The sequence below is a fragment of the Pipra filicauda genome, unplaced genomic scaffold, assembly GCF_003945595.2.
Source record: "Pipra filicauda isolate LSUMZ 115617 unplaced genomic scaffold, ASM394559v2 scaffold80_size11013439_pilon, whole genome shotgun sequence".
Lineage (NCBI taxonomy): Eukaryota > Metazoa > Chordata > Aves > Passeriformes > Pipridae > Pipra > Pipra filicauda.
The window spans coordinates 4281572-4302886 of record NW_024104987.1 but is presented as its reverse complement, the minus strand read 5'-3'; the positions used below and the strand labels follow the sequence as shown (position 1 = coordinate 4302886).

At 44.7% G+C, this 21315-nt stretch overlaps 1 protein-coding gene across 5 annotated transcripts in view; it reads left to right on the top strand.

Annotated features, from left to right (window-relative positions):
• The window catches only part of RAB11FIP4 (RAB11 family interacting protein 4), a 116652-nt gene extending 96015 nt beyond the window's left edge, over positions 1-20637 (top strand). For 3 of the 5 annotated variants that reach the window (XM_027749553.2, XM_039390201.1, XM_027749552.2), the window contains exons 2-13: positions 502-719; positions 3816-4007; positions 5476-5610; positions 7079-7114; positions 8015-8114; positions 8528-8631; positions 9181-9321; positions 9852-9933; positions 10189-10326; positions 10812-10970; positions 11315-11458; positions 12697-12959. In XM_027749553.2, the coding sequence (XP_027605354.1) occupies positions 583-719; positions 3816-4007; positions 5476-5610; positions 7079-7114; positions 8015-8114; positions 8528-8631; positions 9181-9321; positions 9852-9933; positions 10189-10326; positions 10812-10970; positions 11315-11458; positions 12697-12813 (1485 nt within the window). In that variant the 5' untranslated portion in view covers positions 502-582 and the 3' untranslated portion in view covers positions 12814-12959. Of the gene's footprint in view, positions 1-501; positions 720-3815; positions 4008-5475; positions 5611-7078; positions 7115-8014; positions 8115-8527; positions 8632-9180; positions 9322-9851; positions 9934-10188; positions 10327-10811; positions 10971-11314; positions 11459-12696 lie in introns of all 5 variants that reach the window. The other 2 variants (XM_027749550.2, XM_027749551.2) reach the window with 2 other exon arrangements.
• The last annotated feature ends 678 nt before the right edge of the window (positions 20638-21315 follow it).

Below are 21315 nucleotides of genomic sequence, written 5' to 3'. Positions count from 1 at the left end.
ACACCTGCCAACTCTTTTTTCACCTTATATATTTTTGTGCATCCTCAAAGACAGAGTAAACTGTTAGGCTTATCTGGTTTGCTTTTGTTTAATCTATAATATTAATCACAGGACTAACTCTCAGTGACTCATGTATTATCTTCTTTCAAAGGACGCCTCATTTTGTTATAAAACTTTGAGGATATTTGTTACTTCAAGTGCATTTTTTTAGTAAATTAGGGCAAAATTGATTGCATTTCATGCCTGAGTGTTGTGTCCTCTGACCCTTACTCCCATGTAAGAGTCAGAGACAGTATTTGAGCCCCTCTGGAAGGTACAAGCTACCTCAGGGGCCTGCAGGAACTGGCTTTGTAAAAGCAGGTCAGCTTGTTGGTTTATGGCTTTTATTCAGTATCACTGTTGCTTACCAGGGCAGCCAGAGAGCGGGTTATTGCTTCTCCTGTATCTGCTTGACTGCCTTAAGGGGCGATCTGAACTGACTCCCAACTCTTCTCTTTCCAGGGGGGTGAACTCCAGGACTGTGCCTACTTGGACAGCGAGAGCGCCTACAGCGAGTCGGAGCTGTTCCCTGATGAGGACGGGATGACTCTGGCCCAGCAGGAGGTTCACCATGAGTCTGACATGGACAGTGCCATCGAGAGTGCCCAGAGCTCGGAGGCCTCTGACGTCTGCCAGGACAAGGACGGTGTCCTGGGGGGCCTCTTCCTGCCCGGGGACAAGTGAGTGCTGGTTTTGCCCCGTGGCAGCAGCTCTGTTCTGTTCCAAGGCGTGTGCCAGGGAGGAAGGAGCCTTTGTGTGACTAATCCCTGCTGTGGGAGGCTGAGGATGTCTGGTGGATTGAGAGACTAAACATCCATTTGCAGTGTGAGGGAGATGGATGTCCAGGTTTGCCCATTCCTGGCTCCTTCTGGCGTGTTCTGTGAGCACTCACAGGACTTGTGTGTTGAAGTGAAAGCATTGTTGGGTCTCTCCAGGATGGATCACTGTGTTAGCATCCCTCAAAACTTAGGATCTTCTGTGTTCCCTTAAGCTTTACATGCTGGAATTAAATACTTCCTGCAAAGCAGTTCAGTATGAGGAATGCTGCTTTAGTCTTTTGTGCATCTAGTTACCTGGCAGTGTGGGCTCCTCAGATTTGCTTTGCAACTTCATGTACCAAGTTAATTCTTTGTGTTTCTAATTTCCATAACCTTTAGTGTTCAGCAGTAAATGGTGTTTAACACGGGGTGTGCTGGCATGTGTGTGTGTAACCATAGTTTGCTGTTAACACCAGTGTCTCTGTAATCCTAACTTGACTCTTCCCAGGTGTGTCCCTGGGGGTGTTGGTTAAAGATGACTGGGGTGGGAAAAGGACCCAACTTGATTTAATCCTGCTTTGAACTGAGTTAATGCAGTACCACAGGACAGAGCTCAGCTGGGCTTGCTTTGTAAGCCTCTGCCTTGTCTTCCCTATTTTTGGCTTGCCATCTCGACTTGTGTGTCCTGAGCTTTGTTCATTGCTAAGGCAGTCTTCCTTCACTCTCCTGGGCCTCCTCAGGTGCTCCCTGTGCAGCCTCATTCCTGCCCTCCTCCTGAATTTCTCAGCTACCTGTTCTGACCTTTTCCCACTTGCCCAAGCAATCTCAGAGATTTATCAAGATAATTACAGTTTTCATCAGCTCTTTATCAAACTTGTCTCCTTTGCTTGCCATTCCCAGTTCTCCAAAGCCCCATCCTTGCAGTGACTTTCACCTGTACTGGGTTTGAAATGAGTGTCTTTCCTTCCAGCTGTGCCAGTCAGGCTCTTGTGAAGGGGGTGGGAAAGGCATTGTGCATCCTGTACCCTCCTTCTAGGGCAGGCAGGAACTACTAAGAGCTACTGTGCTACTACTGATAGACCTTGGTTTATCCTCTGAAGCCTCCTCAGCCTTGGTAAATCTGTGGGAAAACACTTGTGAAGCTTCATGCAGATCAGGAGATAGCTTTAAAAGAGAAGCAAACAAAAAACACCAAACACATGAAAGTTTCCTTCAGAAAGCGTTAGAATGAGGGAAATCATCTGCTTTTAGCAACTCTTTTGCAAATGGCTTTGCAATTCCTAGACCTCCAGTCCTGCTGGAGGTGTTACAAGGAGCTTCTTCCCAAACTGACTCGGTGTAACTATGTTGAGATGCAAACAGCAGTTGCAGTTACACAGATCATGAGATCCCCCAAAAACTAATCAATACATGGCACAGCAGTTCTTCATGAATAGATGTTGAGCTTCTCACTAATGCCCCAGCCAAGGAGCCTTGTTAGATAAGTTTGATCTATTTCTAGTGTGAGTATTCCTATCTTCATCCTTTAATAGTGTGCCAGGCTTGACTTGCCCTAATTTCTGTTAATGTGAGTTAGATAAATGAGTTGCAGGTTATAAATGGATCTCATCAAAACGGGAGAAACAAAAGAGCATACATCTGAAATGTTGGCAGGCTTCCTCTTCTGCTAATTGCTTTTGGAGGGAAGGGATATGCAGATAGTGCTTGCCAAAGGAACACTGGTGCATCTCTTGTTTACAGCTCACCAGTGTAGTATTACAGGAAAAAGAATCTCCCTGTGGAGAGGTTGGGAGGTTCAAGGCAGACTCAAAAAAAACATAGGAGGAAATATTGCTGAGCTGCTGTAGAACCATCAACTGGGAGTTACTGTCCCGTGGCTCAGCTGGTGGAGTTGAAGGTGCAGGCACTGTGCACTGAGGCAGAGGGAGTGGAAAACTTGAACCAATCTGCACAAAGTGCCAGCAGATTCCATCAGTGCCTGTCTGTATTCCAGAGGCCCTGGATTCTGCTCTGTAGTGGGAAGAGCAATGTGTTGGGCAAAGCCAGGGTTCCACAAGTGAATCATCTTACTTCAGGCCTTCCAGGTGGGTTTTCTGTAGGGAGAAGTTTGTTTGTAAGAACTTGTATGTGAATTTAGTGGCTTCTCTCTGAATGCCTGACTGAGGTGGGAGCTGAGCAAACCTGTGTGGAATCCCTGCCTCGGCAGGTGCACTCTGGGGCTGCAGGGCAGTCTGGACTCTGGGCAGGAGAACACTGTGCCCTCTCTGCAGCCAACTTGCTCTGTTTTATTAGATGTGATGTGCTCAAAACTGCTCTGCCAGCTGCTTTCCTGTGGTGCCTGGCTCTGCTGATCTATTTACCTCTGTGCCCTCTCTCTCTGAGGTCACAGGGTCCTGCCATTCCTGCCTGTTGGGCATTATTTGAAGTGCTTCTCTGGTAGTTAGGCAGCCTCTCCTTATGGTCCTTATCTGCTCTGAAAGACACAATTTGTCATGATGGAAGGAAGGTCACATCAGTAGCTTTAGTGACTCTCAGGTGTTGTGGTGAGTTCAAGTTTGTTTCTGACCACACAGAAGAGAGTGGCTGGAACTCATGGGGTGTGGGAGAGGGTTTATTGGGATTACTGGAAAACTCTCTGATTATGGAATACAGCAACAGCCTCTGTCTTGCACGTGTTCCTCTCACTACCCCATGCATTTTGGAGTTGTCTGCATTCAGAGCAGAAGTCCCCACGAGGAAATGGTGACTGAGGATCATCAGGGTGTGCTCTTTAAAGTGAAATGGTTTGTGTTGATCCAAACCTGTCTCACAAGCAGCTTGTTTGTACATTCCCGTGCTCGTGCCTTTCAAGGCACCGTGTCCATTGCACATCAGATGCATTTAGCACTTCAGGGTTTTGGCACAAAGTAAGTGGGGTACAACTTCCAGTGAGGGGACAGGCTGTGAAGGTGGCAGATTCCGTGTGAGGTGAGGTGCTATCAAAGTCGGCCTTCGAGATGTTTTGACCTCTTGTTTCAGGTCAAGTCCTCACAACCCTTCTGCAACATCTGACCTCTCCACTTACTCTACCGCCTCTCTGATCAGTAATGAAGAACAGTTTGAAGATTATGGGGAAGGAGATGATGTGGATTTTACTCCCAGTAGCCCATGCCCTGATGATGAGACCAGAACCAACGCCTACTCTGACCTTGGCTCATCTGTATCTTCCAGGTTGCTCCTTATTCGTTAACAAACAATTTTTAATTTTTATTCTTCTCTGACCATACCAGAGTTTACACTGGTTACACAGACTCACCTTAAAATGTTATCACTTCATTTTCTGCCCTCCAGTTGACAGACTGCATTTAATAAGAGCTGAGCAAATATATTGTTTCTGATAACCTCTGTTGGGTTCTGTTGAAATAACTGGGCTGTTTTGCTTCCAGAGATTGCATTGTATTGCAGACAATATATTTCACAGTTCAGGGCTAGTACTGGAAGGGATCTGCTGCAATGGAAACCAGCTTAGCACTGTGCACCAGCCCTGATGCAGTGGAGAGAAGATTTACAGGAGAGCTGTTTCTCTTTGGTGTTCTGATACTGCAAATCCTCAGCACTGAGCTGTGAGGGGAAGTGCTGCCCACAGACAGGGGGTTGTCATGAGCAAGTAGCTGCTCTCTGTTGGGAGCTAGAAATGCCACAGCAGTGCACTGGTTTCCTGCATGTGACCTCAGTCTCTGCAGCTCTTACGTCCTGTGACCAAGTCAGTTCCAGATTTTACAGTCCTTCCCCAGGCAGGGGAATAGGGCAGCAGGGTTGGGAAGAGCTGAGCATGGAGATTCTCTAGGATTTGCCTGCTTGGATCAACAGCACACGAAGGTCTTGTGCTTCATGGCTAACACAGGACAAGCTCACTGCATCCTTCTGTTCTGCATGCAGCCCCCACGTGCTCCCCTCTGTTTCCAGCACTTCTGCAGTCCAGCCTTGCCACCTCTGTCCTGCATGCAGAGCCAGCACCCTTCTCCTCTGCCCTTTCACGAGGATGGCTTGTATCCTTCATCCCCTCCTTCCTTGGGTTTGTGCAGCCCTTTCCATTCTCATTCCTGGGGCTCAGTGCACTTCATGCCATGATTGCTCTTTTTTATTTGAATTTATTTTCTCTTTATCATGCCAAGAGCTACTGTTATCTCCTCTGTGTCCACTTCTCCCTTCCTCCTCATTCCAGGGTTCCTTTCATCCTACCATCTGAGGGGCTTTGTGTGACTTCTTACCCAGCCACTCTGTTTTTCATCTTCCTGTCTTTCTCTTGGAGAAGAGACTCTTTGGTTTGCATGCCAGGCTCTAATGGGAAGATGGGCAGGATGAGAGGAGGGCATTGCTGAGGTGGAACATACTGATCTAGCTGCCTTTGCTACGTGCATCCCAGTGGACTCTGTATACCTTTTGCTATTCTGGTCACCCAGACTGGTTCTTTGCACTGACACCCAGACCATGTCCTCTGGAAAGGCTCAGCTCAGACAGGTAGACTTGCCCTAAGGCCAGAACGCTCCATCATCAGCTCTGAATTAGATGGCTGTGGTTAGAGGTGATTCTTCAAGTCCCTCATCTGTGATTCTGACACACAGACACACAGTCAAGAGGAAAGCCAGTTGTGAGTTGGTCACTACAGCCAGTAACATCTCTCCTTTCCTGCAAACAGCGCTGGCCAAACCCCCCGAAAAATGAGGCATGTTTATAACAGCGAGTTACTGGATGTTTACTGCTCACAGTGCTGCAAAAAGATAAATCTCCTCAACGATTTGGAAGCCAGGCTGAAAAACTTGAAAGCAAACAGGTAAGCAGCCTATTGCACTGCTTTTGGCAATGCCCCCTGGAAATGGCACCAGTTAGAAGCAGGAGGAGAGGGAGAGAGAACCCTCTCCTTTCCTGTATCCCATTCTGTCTTACACGTGTGTTGTCCTTAGAAAACAGTAAGAAATTTAGAGTTTGACATCTAGCCTGAACCAAAATGCTGTTCCTCATTAGCTAGTAATTATTTTTCTGACTTAAGGTGCAGACAGCATTAGTAAACTCAAATATTTTAACCAATGAGCTCTTTGATTGCAGAGTGAGAGTGATATTTCCAGGAATTTTTCCCAGGAAGTGAGATCTGTTGTGCTGCTTAGTGCAGATCTACAGTTAACTACTGCTTTCTCCAGGTGGGAAGGAGGGATCTGCAGATCCTTAGCTAATGCATATAACCTTACATACACCTCTCCTAAAGCTACTAGTCAGCAGAGGTACTTTGTTCCTATGGGATTTTTTTTTTTTTTTAATCCTCAAGGGAACTTGGAAAAATGATAAATTCCTATGGCAGAAGTTACTTTTGGGGTTCTTTGAAATTTCAGCTCTTTCCTTACATTTCTGTAAGGAAATTTCCTTACATCTCTGCCACTCCACCCCCTTCTGAGCTGTGCTGAGCACTTGGAAAGTGCTTGCAACAATCACCCGGGGTTTTTGAAGGGAATTGTTTGGTGGGATTCTGGCTCCCCCTAGAAACTGAACGTGAGTCCTGCCTGTTGGCCCAATCCCTGGGACAGAGCACACTGCCCTGTCCATGGCACAGCAGTGGAGCACTTGACATGAACAGTGTTCCTGCCCTAGCGAGGCTCTGCCAACACCCAGAGCATGACCCACCAGGGCTCTGGGAATTTTGTGAGGGAGGCTGTGAATGCCTGGCTGGAAGAGAGCAATGCCCTGGCAGAGAGCTGTGCCTGTGCACACTGAGATGTGACATCCTCTCCTGGAGAGGTGCAGCAGGATATTTTGATCTGGTTCTGGTGCTGTTGTCTGCAGTGTGGCCCTTTGTTTGGATAATTCCAGTCCCTGGCTTGCAGAAGGGAGCTGTGAAAATGGGAAGCACCTCAGTTCCTATGCTGAACTGGGAAGCATTATGGGGAAGAACAAACTAACTGTTTATAAAATCATCTAAAAACTGGGAATCCAGAATCACTAGTTCATCACTAACTTAGTGTCCCTTTGTGGTGTTTCTAATGTTAGTTTTGCTTTGATTTACACTGACAAATCTCTGCTAAACATAACAGTATTTGCAAATTGACTTATTAATGATCACAGTAATTTGTGGCTTCACTCATCTTTGCATTTGTTAGTAACTGCAGCTTTTGGTTAAGTTGTTAAAGAATATTGTTCACAGAATCATGTTTCGACTTTGCTAAAATAGTCAATATTCTATTTCATTATGCAATTAAAATTGGATCAAATCAGTATTTAATTCCTATATCATTCCTTCTGTATCCATATAGCCCTAACAGGAAAATATCAAGCACAGCTTTTGGAAGGTAAGAGTCTTCAACTTTTCCATGAATACTTGTGGAATCAGTCATAACAATTCCATAAGTGGGAGTGGGAGAAGAGATTAAGAATAAGTTTGGAAAACAAAAATTTGCCAAGATAAGTTTTCAAGGAAAGGGGCCTGTGTTTGGGTAGGGATGTTAAAGAATATAGAAGCCATTACTTGGCTTGGAGCAGGCTCCTGAACTGGAAAGAGCTCTTAAAAACATAGATAGTTGCTTCCTTGTCTGCCAGCTTTCTTCCTTTATACTGCTATTCCATCAGTCCAGGTATTGCTTCTTTAACCCTCATAATGTGGGCCTTGTTGTTGTTGCCAAAATGCAAAGGAAAACAAGAGCACCCCTTTAAGGAGGACAAACAGCATTGTCATCTTCCTTTGACTGAATGAACCAGCCCTGGGCTGGGGAGGCCTGTAAGGGTTGGGAATATTTTCCATAATCTCCAGTGTTACATATTTCTGACACTATTCAGCAGTGGGAACTGCTTGGGATTTCTTTTTTTATATTTTTTTAAATTCTTACTCTATGAAATTTTCTAGGTTAACTGCACCAACCAGTGTGCAGTGGTGACCTTTTTAAAATTTCTAATAAGGCAAGTACAATTCAGTACATAGTGTGAATAAGACTTAAGTATTTTTTAAACTATGTTAATGCTGGTGGCAGATCCTATCAAAAGCAACAAAGAACTCACTCCCTAGAACTAATGTCATTGACTGTGCTCAATGTGACTTCATTTAGCTACCAGTCTCTTGTAAGACTTGTGTTTAAACAGTTGTAATTGTCACTGAAATGATTGCACGGATTTTAGCATCGGATGTTCAAAGTCTCAACCAGACTCTTTGTCCTCTCTCCTCATCAAGCAAAGTAATTATCCTTCTGATCTTTCAGACAACTCTTCCACAACAGTAACTTCAGCAGCAGCAATGGCAGCACAGAAGACTTGTTCAGAGACAGTATAGACTCCTGTGACAATGATATCACTGAAAAGGTGAGAAGCTGTGTGCCTTGGGATTAATGGACCCAACCAAATCCTGCTGCAGACCTGCACCAATGGATGGAACTCCTTGCTCACAGTGACCCCTGATCTGAAGTACCTCATTCAGAATTTCCTTGATGCTCCATTGATATTACAACTTTGTTTCCCAGTATTGTAAGAGCTGTGCGAGCACAGATCCAGGCATTGTGTTAGTACTTCATTGGGGTGTATTTGCATTGATCACCTTCAAGGAAGATGCTGGGTCTGGGGAACCCAGAATTTCAGAGCTTAATTTCACTGCTGGCTTTGCAGAGAAATATGCCACCTTTAAAAAAGAGTAGAATAGCTAAATGCCAGTTAGGAGCAGTGAAGGAGCGTTTGAAGAGAGATTCAAACTCTTCCATTTTTTCCACTTCCCCTTCCAGGTAACGTACCTAGAGAAGAAGGTGACAGAACTGGAGAATGACAGCCTGACAAATGGTGACCTGAAGAGCAAACTGAAACAAGAGAACACACAGCTAGTTCACAGGTAACAGGGCACAGAGCCAGGTCTCCTTACCATGTCAGAGCAAAGCCAGAACACAATTGTGGGGAAGGAACATCTCTACCTGCAGAGTATGACCAAGTCTCCTTCCTTAATGCTGACAGATGAAATAAGGCTTCATCTGAGAAGTCAAGTGCAATAGGGATGAATTTTGAGCAAGCAGATGCCTTCCAAACTGGTGTCTTTAACAGAGATGTTACTGACTTGCACAGAGCAAGCTCTTCTGCTGTGAGAAAGGTTACTGTGGTGGTTGGATTTGGTTTTTTTTCTTGCATGTAGCAAGAGCATAAGGCTGGGTTGTAGTCCTAGCTTCTTGAGATTGAAAGAATAATAGATGAACCAGTACTACTTAATTCTGTGCTTATTGGGTAGATTAAATACCAGGAGAGATACTGGGAGAGATTAAATGCCAAGAGAGAGGGTGAAGTAGAATGAAATAAAGGAATGGACCAGAAAGACGGAGGCGGTGAAGTTGCACACTTATTTTTTAAGTACTTGTGAAGCTCTTACTGAAGTGAGATCTGGTTTCCTTAGAGTTCATGAACTAGAGGAACTATTGAAAGACCAAGAAACATCAGCAGAACAGACCCTGGAAGACGAGATAAAGAGACATAGAGAAGCTTACAGCAAGTATGAAAAAGAGAAAGGCACTGAAATCGAACTGCTGAATACAAGGTAACAAACACCTTGGTGCCACCCAGAACAGAGCACAAGGTTCTCTTGTCTTCATTTTTACTTTGCATGTAAATGTAGGCTGTTTACCACCAGACAGTGCACAGATGGTGGCAGGTTGGCAGGTCAGTAGAGTGGCTGTGCAGTTGTGTGTCTTAAAGCCCAAAAGCTGGGAGGATGCCTTACATTAATGCTTTAATCCACGTGGCCCATGTAGGCAGCTTAGCTGGATATTTGGCATGGATTCAAGGAGGGAATTGTGACCAGCTGTGGCAAACATTTGTTTCTTCCGACTTGATTTATTTTTTTAGGTACCTGTTTTTAGGAGCACAAGAATCTGAGGGTCAGTGTGGCGTTTTGGGCCCTAAAAACAAACTGTCAAAAAGCTCACGTTAAAAAGTGCTAAGATTAGAAAGATTTTCGTGTTTGGTCTTTCTGTCAAGTGCAAGTGAAATGGCTTTTTAGAGCACGCTATTTTGCACGTCTGCAGTCTTGAAGAGATATCTGCTGTAAGGTTTTTGTTATTAACACAGGGTTCAGCAGCTGGAAGAAGAAAATGGTGATTTGAAAAGCACCGTCACACGGCTGAAATCCCAAACGGAGAGATTAGATGAGGTAACGAAACCCCCCTGAGTGCTTGAGCAATTTAACAGCAATTTCATTTGTGTAAGAGCAAAACTCATACGGTGCTTGGCCCGGCTTCTTAAATTTTTCTTCCTTAAACTATTAATGGAATTGGAACATTTAGAGGCAGGAATGCCCCAGGACACAAGCCAGCTTATGACCCGCTGTGTCTGTAGGTTCATGTTGTAAAACTCAGGGTTTCTCCTGCACTTGCAAGCTGGTTATGGAGTTCCCCGTTTATTGTAGGAAAGGCAACGCATGTCAGACAGGTTGGAGGACACGAGTCTGCGACTGAAGGATGAGATGGATTTGTACAAGAGAATGATGGACAAGCTGCGGCAGAACAGGCTGGAGTTCAACAAGGAGAGGGAAGCCACACAGGAGGTAGGTGTGAAGAGGGATGTAAGGCCAGGCAGTCTCTTCTCACCTGCATGGAAACCCATCTGAAAAAGAATGGGCAGACAGGATGAGCACTGAGAATAGCACAGCCAGGGAATGTCCTGCTGGATTGTGTTTCTGTGGGAGGGGTGCCCACAGGGCGATGAACGCTGCAAGAATATAAATGGCGATCCCTGACCCAAAGGGTTTACAACTCTTTGAGTACTTGCAGCTTCAAATGTGTGCCCTAACACTTCCTGTACTAGGGCAATTATGCTTAGGGACATGAAGCTTAGCAGTCAGAGCCACTTCCACCTCTGCAGTGGTGTAAGTGAGCTGTGCTTCCACAGAAGAGCAGGTGGCTGTGCTGTAGGACTCTGGCCTCGGCCAGACTCACAGGGTGCTTGTCTGAGCACAGAGGTGGCTGTTTGCAGGGGGGATGGTTGTGCAGGGTTGTGCTGGAGATACACGACCTCCTTGCGTGCCCACAGCTCATCGAAGACCTGCGGAAGGAACTGGAGCACCTGCAGCTGTACAAGCTGGAATGTGAACGCCCTGGGCGTGGGAGAAGCTCCTCATCCAGCGTGAGCGAGTTCAACGCCAAAACCAGGGAGGTGGAGATGGAGCACGAAATAAAGCGGCTGAAGCAGGTGAGCAGAAAAGGCCTCTTGGCCCACATGAAATGTGTGGGGCTGCCTTGGAAAATGCCTACAGCTGCAACCCCAGCACACTGCCTTTAGGTTTTGTCCCCCCTTTATCACAAGCATGAGACACACATTGCGTCTGTGTAGGACTTCTTTGCATCAGTAATGTGAATTGTGCCCTGTGATCCAGGCAGGGAGGACTTGTCACTGGAGGTAAGAGAGTTGCTGTTAACTTGCCGCCTCACCACGTGTCTCCCAGATTACCTGTGATGTTAAAATATTACTTATTTTTAATGAAACCTTGTAGGAAGAACTTAAAAGTGATTTGTCTTTTTATCCTCCTGAAACAGGAGAATCAGAAACTTCGTGACCAAAACGATGACCTTAATGGACAGATCCTAAGCCTCAGTCTTTATGAAGCTAAAAATCTCTTTGCAACGCAAACAAAAGCCCAGTCACTGGCTGCTGAAATTGATTCTGCATCAAGAGATGAGGTAATGTGCTCTTTTAATCAGGTACCACATCCAAGAATAAGCGTTTTGCAGTGTAATTAACTGTCAAGGTTGAACTATATGAAGTTGACAAATGAACAACAGAAATTCTGCTTTGATAGGAGTTCAGGAGTGTTGGAAGATTGCCTTAAGTCTAACAGTGTTTTGGGATGCTCCTTGTAATATAACTCTCCCATTTCTCTCTCTCAAAAAAAAAGGAATTATGAGACTTTCAGTGAACTGGTTTACAGTTTTAGGGTATTGTGATAGTATGACATAAGTTTCATTCAGAAATGACCATAGGTAGTTATTATCTAAATTTGAGCTATATATTGCCTATATTCCCTGTAGCAGAGCTGAATTCTTGAAGAAAGTAAGTAGTTTGCAATTAATAATCTGATAATGCTTTGGAAGATATTATGGGAGGCCTATTTGTCTGTGGGCTGAGTCCAGCTCATGTAGCTTCCTCTGAGCTCCAGGACAGATTGTGAGATCAGGCCCATGGATACGTAAGAGCTCCCAGGGAAGAAGACAGGTTAGTGGTGAAGGAGATTAGAAGGAATTGTTTGCCTTTTATGCTCTGTTTCTTCCAGACAGAATTCCCCATTTCTTCATCAAGAAGAGTCCTGAGACAGGCCTTTTACCCAGTGTGTACTGGAATGACCTGCCAGCCTTTTAACTCCTGGGCAGGCCCTTGAAGTGAAGTGCATACTTGAGTTTCTTGCCGAACCAGAGCTCTGTGAAGGAAGGTGTTTAATTGTTGATCTCTAATTAGGTAAAAGCAAATTGGGCTTTTGCTATTGTCAAGAAAAGTCTGACTTTCTCCCTGTGTATCTCATGACTCTGGCTCATGCAAGGGATGCCCAGCACTCCCCCTTCAAAGGAGGGAAGTGCCTGACAGCTGTGGCCCAGGCTCAGTAAAACCTCACAGCCTGCATAAACTGTTCCCATTTGTGCCATTTTTCCTGTCTAATAAAACAAAGGTAAAAAACTGCAGATTCAGGGTAGTACTTACGTGAAGGCAAATGAAAATGGACACCCAAATAACATGGGCTTTAGGAGGATCTGGGGCTCTGTCACTCCTTGGCAGCTCTGCCGGTTTGGCATTGAACGTGCGACGTAAAAAGCCAAAGCAGTCTTCATCTTTGGAGAGGTTGAGGGGCCTTTCACAGCTCAAAAATCTAACTATTGGTAAACTAGTGAGAATATTTCAAGAGTAACTTGGGAATGTTGTGTTTCAGCTCATGGAAGCCCTCAAAGAGCAGGAAGAGATAAACTACAGATTGCGACAGTATATGGACAAGATCATTCTGGCAATCCTGGACCACAACCCGTCCATCTTGGAAATAAAGAATTGAAGAGAATAGGAGAAGGAAAAGCAGCAACTGCCTGATATTTCTGCACATGCCACTGGATCTAAACAACACTCTGATACTGTAAATTAATCTATAAATATATATATATACACTACGTGTGAGTGTGGGTGCGCGGGTGTGTTTATATGATGTTTGGTACTCTGTTATTTGTCATTGAATTGGCTTGGTTAGACTTTTTCCATGCACTTTCAATACCTGTGATAAGATGGATACTGTATATTAATGTAATAACAATATAACTGGATCATGCTGTTTTAGATACTGGACAAAATGACTCTACCTCTAGTTGTAAAGGTAAAAAAGACAATGGAAACATATGGATGTGGCCCTAACTTTAGGAGCAAGAATTTTTTCTTCGTTCTTCCAGGAATTTGGGTACCACAAACCAATTGACATACCCAGGTTCAGTTCCTGACTGGTGCTGACTGTGTAATTTACTATTTGATTAAGTTTTAGTACTTCAACCACGCATCGGGTTAAAAAAAAAAACAACAAAAAACCAAACACACAACAAAAAAACAAACTTTGGGAAAAGACAAGACACAAAGTAAACGGGAAGAAGAGGAAGATACTGCAAAATTGTTTGCTATTTGTGAAAAAGAAATCACCATCCACTTGTTTGCCACTGTCAGCACAAAGTGCTTTTGATGTAAGATCACTTTGGAGCCTGCTTTGGGGTGCTCTGAGCCAGCTGCTCCTCGGCGTGTGCGTGTGTGTTTGTTGTGCCGGGAGGGGGGTCCCTGTAGCATTGAGGCGAAGAGCTCTTCCAATCTGTTCCCCTATTTTCAGGGGTATATCACGGGCCATTAAGATGAATTCTGGGATCCTGCCCCTTCCCCTCACCCTGAGTTTAAAGATTTCACTGAAGGAACGCATTCCAGTTCTTACCAAAAAAAAAAATTTTTGCATGACATATCTTCACTTCAGGGGAGGAGGAGGAGGAACAGCCCTTGACATCACGTGCTGAGTTGCTTTTCCAGCCCATATAGCTGCACTCCTTTGACTTTTTTTGGGCAGGCTGTGGAGAGGATCCACTGGTTGCTGACACAGCCATGGAGAGCAGTCTGGTGTGGAGTGGATTTTACCTATAGGGCAGGAAAAAGAAGGAGCTTGGTCTTGCAGGAGTTACCAGTCCAGACTGAGCACACACGTGCATATCTAAAGCTCTAAATAGGGAACACATCCTCGCTTAGATGAGCAGTTGTGCAGGTGCTTAACTTTTAAGTGTGTACTGAGACTGCTCAGAGAAGTCAGTGCGACAGAATATAAGCTTTAAAGTTGAGTTTATGCTTAAATGCTGCCTTAAATAGGGATGACTTCAACATGTGCCTGTGTTCTCCAGAGCTGGATCTGTGTACTGTAGGGCTAGGACCTTTTTAATTAATAATGTTGCTTATATAAGGAGGTTATGGAATCATTTGGGTAGTTGAATGCTAAGAAGGAATTTTATTCCATGCACTTTTTTTAAAGTAAAAGTTTCACACTTTTGATTCACACCAACTGGCACAGAAAAATAGGCCCGAGTATCTGGCTTTCCCCAGTGCATAGAGATGTTTCCTCTCTTGAATACACTCCCCAGAAGAACGTTACAGTAGCAATGACTGTGCTTTTCTGTGTATTTCTTGCTGTTGGCAGTGTCTTGCCCTTAGTATTCTCTCGATGTATCTTGGTGTGTATATGTGATGCATTTTCCCTGAATTTGAATACATAAAACTGTATTCAGTTATGGATGTAAATATATATATATTTTTCTGCAATCTCTGTGCTCTTGCCTTCAGTGATGTGTTACTGGAGCGATGGGAAGCAGGGGATGTGCTGGAATCAGGCTTTCTTGAAGGCAAGAAAATAAAAACAGTTTGTTTCTATGTATCTGCATTAGGCAGGTGTAAAGTAACTGGAAAGAGAGAAGGGACCGGAGGAATGACTGGGGGACACAACACCCCACACAAAGGTGTCTGCAGGAGAAATGGTGCAGTGTGGTTTAAACAGTTATGTCTCAGGGCTGGGTTCCTGGGACTCTAGGGTAATCTGGAGGAAGGGATTTTAAAACCACTCCTTTGCCACCTGGGAATGGTGTAAAATGTCCTGTGCTACATTGCAGCAGCTTCTGTTTGTGGAGAAGCTGGTGGAACACCATGGAAACCCCACACAGCCACCCTTCTGCTGCTGCTTCTGGATGTGCCACCCAGAAGGTAGGAGAGGAACAGTTAAGCCACTTGGTGCTACCTGCCTGCAGGACTCCTCACCTGCACTTTAGTGATGCCATTTCCCTCTGCCTGGTGCTATCTGTGGCTTGTGCCAGGGACTTTGCTCTCTGTATAGGCCACAGAGGACTCTTCCACATGGTCAGGTGGCTATTGCTCACCTGCTGTGACAAGCAGGGCTGGGTGACCAGCAGCCTGCTTCTGGAGCTGGCTGTGTTTGGGAAGTTACACTGCTGTCCTGCTCTCGTGAGGTGGATTTAAATGTGAGTGAAACTGTTGCAGCTTAGACTCGTGACTGAATGTTTTTCCCTAATTACTTTTTAAGTAAACTAGACTTGGCTTCAAAATTTTAATAATCTAAAACCCGTCCCCACTAGGGTGGAACATCAGCAAATGTTGAGGACTGTTTCACTGAAAGCAGAGCCTGGCTTACTTCACTGAGACCACAGAGCCCATGGACGCCAACAGAAGACATGACTGTAGTGGTAGCCAAGTTCCTGTGAAGGTAATTATATGTAAGAGGTGAATAGTCACTACTAGTGACAAATAGTCACCGAATCTGGCCAAAATCCTGAAAGGGATATTCCCAGCAGTGGATTTTCTAAAATCTTGGAGGACTTCTTCCTCAGCTCTGTACCCAAGTGTGTCAGCATTTAGAAGCTCTTACTTGCTCCACTGTTTGCATTTGAAGAGTTGTCTTACCACCATGTTGGTGGTGTTTGTAGCTTTGGTTTATTGTGTAAAGGAGTTACCCTTCTGCTCCTGTGGGGCCCTTGGTGTGGTACTGCTGTCTGGTACTGTTGAAATACGTATCCAGATACTTGCTATGTTTGACAGATAATGTGAGTTGGAGGTGGGAGAGGCATTTCACTGGCAGATTTTCCTCTAAGGTATCCACTTCTAAAAATAATAATTAGCAATTGCATTCTTAGACTGAGTAACTGCAGATATTAGACCAGTCTGTCTTGCAGTTCAAGCCCTGGAAAGCCCTTCTATCCCAGAAAAGAAGTGATCACATTTTATGACAAGCAGGTAACTTGGTAATAAGGGATCACTTGATGGGTCATTGGGGCAGGGAGGAATCTGATGCTGAAGATGCAGAGAGTGCACACTTTGATCAGGTGCCAGACACTTTGGCGGAACAGACGGGAGACGTGGCGATAGGGAGGCACCAGTTTGGGTGTCTGTTCTCTGATAAGTTTTACTTCTTTGCTGTGCTGCCTTTGTGCTCTCAGGAGAGCTGGGGAAGTACAGCCTGCCTCTGTCAGTGTTACTCTTGCTGGAACAAGGGCCTCGCTTCCCTGGGTAAATAACTTCAAACACAGAAATGTAGTATCACCCTGTTGTAGCAATGCACAAATGCAGCAAACATTCCTGTGTCAGACCCCTGCTTCTCACTTAACCCTTGGGGACGTGAACACAATCCCAGGTTCTGTATCTTGATCTGTTCCTTAGTTCATTCAACCTTAGACTCTCAAAAGCAAAGTGATATTCTGGTCAAACCAGTTGCAAACCACTGCAGGTATTTTCGTACCAGTGGCTTTTGGCTGAAAGCTGCCCTTGGTCAGGGCAGTCCTACACACAGAAAAATTACCTCTTTCAAAACTTGCACTTGAGAGTACCTGAAATTAGTCTCTCAAGATTTTTCTGGTATTGGTTGCTTCCCTCCGGACTTCAGTCTTCAGCTGTTGCCTAGTATTGATTTCAGAGTGATGCTGATTCAAAACTGCTTTGACATCAAAAGAAGATTTTTTCAGCTTTCTTAATAACTTCTGTTAAAGACTCAACTCTTTAAGAATTTATTTTGAAGCGCAACAGTGACAAACTGTAACTATCTCAACTATTTTTATGGAATTTTTAATATGCAAATTTGTAGCAAGTCTCAAAAAAAACCCCAAACCATCCCATGCACTTTTGCTGCCAACTTTCCTTTCATGGTCTTTGGGAGAAATTCAGATGTTTCTCAGCCAGCTCTGTAGGGAGTTGAACACAGCATTATTAATTCTCAAAGATATGTGTATCAACAAATATTTTGCTGTCTGAGTGCAGCAATGCTCCATTTACTTGGGTAGAACTGCCTTGCTCTCCAGAGAGGATCTAGAGCTACAGTGTTTAGGCTCCCTAATCTGGTTTGTAAATGAGGGCTTGGAAGCTGATACATAAACACACACTTTGGGCTGTTACACCAGGCTCAGCGGTCTCTGCATCATAGTGCTGGTGACATGTGATGAGTCTAAGAACTAGAATTTACAAATAAAAGATCAGTTTTTTTCCTTCTTTGATGACAGTGAATATACAGTGGTTTTCTCTTAAAACAAATACTGTATGGTGTGGTCTGAGGGATTTTTTCCAAGGAAGGAAGGAAGGAAGGAAGTAGCAGCTGATCAAACGCTTGCCAAATCAGTGGCTTGGCTTATATTGATTTAAGTGAAAACTTGACTCAAACTTTAACTGAGCAGTTCCTGGTGTAAGTAGCAATGCTCATATTCTCATCAAGTCATTTGTTTCTCGAGAAACATTGTCAAGAAGTCATGACAGGTGATGTAACACAGCTGCTTCTTTTTAAAGGATATAGTTCCACAGTTGCTGACATTTTTTTCCTCTGCATCATCCCCGGGGCTTTTTCTCAGTATTTTTGAATTCAAAGTATTGATTCTAGGAGCAGTTTGCTGTTGAAGCATGTGTGGGTTTCTGTTTAATGAAACTCTGCATGCACCTTTAGATACTGAGAAGGATTGCAGAAGGTGTCGGGTCTGAATCCTGTCATCCTGCATAATGCACTGGGAGTTGCTCCTATCCATGTGCAAGAGAGTTGTTTCTTTCTGGTATTCTTCCCCAGTATTTGTTCTGTTGACATTTATACCCTCTGTCTTGTCCCCAGCCACTGTGCCCACTGTCAGGCTGTGTGCCTTGGGGCAGCACTAGGAGCAGATGGAAGAGACAAATTCAACATTCTTGGCTTCAGTATGGCTTTAGCTACCGAGACAAGAATTTCAGCCTTGTCTTTATACCAGGCCAGTCCTGTCCTTGCCTTTTGTGTGGTCATGAAAACTGGTTGTGTTCCATGTACAAAACGCTGAAGCTGATTCTCACAGCATGCAAGCAGGTAGGGTAAGTTTGAAGGTGATCCAGGTGTGGGATCACTGGGATGTGCCACAAGTTTTGCCTGGATTCTGTACAGGTGTCCCACTGCACTCTGTACTCACAGCCTGTGAGAGGCACAGCCCTGCAGCTGAGCCTGGCAGGCACACCTCGAAGGGAACAGGGAACGGCAGCAGCCCTTAAAGACACAAACATCTGCAGCCAGGGCCACGGTACCAGGGTTTGCCACAGTGTGGAGCCAGCTGACAGTGCTACGTGGTGTTCTGGATACGATGGGTTTTAGCTCACTGGCTTAAGTCTGAAGGTTTTGTTTCAGCTCAAGAGTTCAAACAGACACAGAGGGATTACTTTTGACTGAAACTTTAAACCTCATGAAAACATAACAGTAACAAACATGGGCTTCTGTGGTGTAATTTGGACACCTACCCCTCAAATCCGTATTTCTGGTCGGTGTAGGTGTTGTTAGTGGTGCAGCTGTGACATGTGAGCTGTAGCTTTCACACCCCTGTTGTCAGCAGTGACACTGGCCCTGGCAAACCCCTCAGAGCTGCTGTGCCCCATCGAGGGGCAGGGACTCTCCTGGGAGAGTGTGCAGAGGGTAAGGGGGGCAGGAGGGCTGCAGTTACTCCTCCACCCAGGGATCTTACACTACCCAACACCAGCCCTATTTTATATAATACCTTATCTGTAGCTAAATTATTCTGGCTTTGGAGAAAGGACGCCAGAAGGGGAACTGAGAATTTCGTGTCTTGTGAACCTGCTACAGGGCAGTAAATGTTGCACTGATGTTATGTTTAAATACTGAAACATTTTGAGAATTACTGTAAAATCGGTTGTGAGAGCCATTTGTTTTTCTTTGTTGCACAGACTACCCACGTTTTTTGCATGGTTACGTATTTTAGTACTTGTGCCTTTTACTTCTCTGCTGTGAGGATACATTTTATTTTTGCATTTTATCATCTGTTTCGGGCACTTTTTATATACACTTCTTTCATTTGATCATCTGGTTTCTTGTACATGTGTATATATAAACTAGATCAGATTTGTATTCATGTGCCTCTGAGATGTAAAAAATACTCATTTTGTACAGGTTTTTTTAGAAGCACTAGATCATGGTCTAAATTACGTAGCAAATGAAAATTAACATAATTAGCAGTTCTTTGTCTTCTTTTAGAAATGTTGTGTCAGATGGCTGGTCTCTTTTGTAAGGCAATGTTTCACACACACACTCGCAGATTTATTGTTCTAGTATCGTTATGAGACCAATTCTATCCACTTGTTGGCTTCAGTTAATTCAAAATAATAAAACACTTAACTAAATGTTATTGTCCTGACTTGGCAATTATAGTTGTTATTTCCATTAAAGCCAATTTGCTTCTTTTTATACTTGAAATGGACACCAGACCAAAACCTCATTTGAACACATTGCCCATTTCAGGTTAACTGCAGTTCTGGGATTATTTTTGTGGGATTGGGCAAGTGATTTACTTTGCCCATTGAAATGGAAAGAGAAATAGTATTACCAATTCATAGACTCGCCATCTTAGAGTGCCTCAGATGCTTTAAATTATTCCTTCTCTTTCCTCCCTGGCTTCTGTGGCAGCGTTTCCAAGGACAGACCCTGGATCTGCATGACTGGAGATCTTCCTCTTGCAGATGTGAGAAACTGGCTGTCTCGCTTTTCACATTTTGGCAAATGCTGAATAAACTCCTTCCCATGGGGTTTGTAGCACAGCACTCTCCTGCAGCATTTGGGAAGCTGAATAGATGCAATGTGAGACTGGACATCTGTAACTGGCAATCAGGGATCTGGTCCTAGAAGTGTCCTTCCCTCCCACCAGCCTCTTCTCGAGCTGGTGGTTTCATTTCTGGAGTGTTGACCCCCTCATCTGGTGAGATCCTCAAATTGTTCCCTCCACTCACACCTTGTGGTTTATCAGTACCCCACTCACCAGCCCCCAGACACAGTGAGATAATAAACTCTGCTAAGTCACAAGGAAGAAATCATCAGTATCCCCTAAATCTTACAAAACAACATCCCCTAAATCTTACAAAATCTTACCAAAAAAATTATTTATCCCCTAAATCTTACAAAAATCTATAAAATAGTATGTTCTGCTCTCACAGAGCAGAAGTTTTTTGACTGAATTCGGCACCCATTTGACAGAATATAAAGCTGCCTTAGAAGCAATGAGGTGGTTTTATTCTTTTACTTTAAAGGCTGCTTAGTATGAAAATGAGAAAAGTCCACTTGTTCCATTGTTACTGGAAAAAAAGCAGCCAGCAGAAGTGGCATTTTTAATCTCTTTCTGTAATTTACACCACCCGTGAAGTGATGTCAGTACTGTTGCAATGTGCCATTTACACTATTTTCTTTGTATTTTCTTGAAATACTTTCTAGGGACAATAAAGCTGTCCTTGCTGATGTGGATCCTTCAGGTAGCTGTAATGTACAATCAGACATGTAAATAAATTGTTTGCTTTTCCTGCATGACTGAAACGTTGTCTGTGGTGGATGACTGATTTGATGTCCCTCCTTACCTTCCTTCCTGGTCCACCTCTATTTCTGTGCTTCATTTAAAGGAGGACTGCCCAGCTCTGCTCTGCCCTGCCCAAACACCGGCTTCCTTATCTTTGGCTGAGTTATGAGGGAACTCCAGGATGGCAGGGAAGGAGTTTGCTCAGCACGTGCCTTACCTGACAGCCACAACCGTGTAAAACATCCAAGAGCTGTGTGGGATATGTAAGGCCAAAGCTTTGTATGGGACCGACCCATTAATCTCTCCGCTTGTGTGTTGATGGGCACTGCAGCTGTGAGCTGTTTGCAGGATTTGGAGCCAGCTTTTTAATCTGACCTGTATTTACTGACCCGTGGTGCTGCTGAGCAGTGCTGTGACTCCTGCCCTGAGGGGCAGTGAGCTGCTCCCGGGAAGGCACAGCCCGGAGCCGTGTCCTGGGGGAATCTGGTCTGGCCTCACATGGCCAGCAGTGACCACCCCAGGGCGTGTGCTGGGGGAGATGTTCACTGGTAACCTGGAGGCACCTGTGCCAGGAGAAGCCTGAGGGAAGACTCTGTTCCTGGGAGAGGCTGAGGCTCCCGGGAGTGCCTGGAGGGGCCGTCCTGGGAGCAGGACAGCAAGGATTGTCCATGAGGGGCCAGGGTGGTGCTAGGACAGCT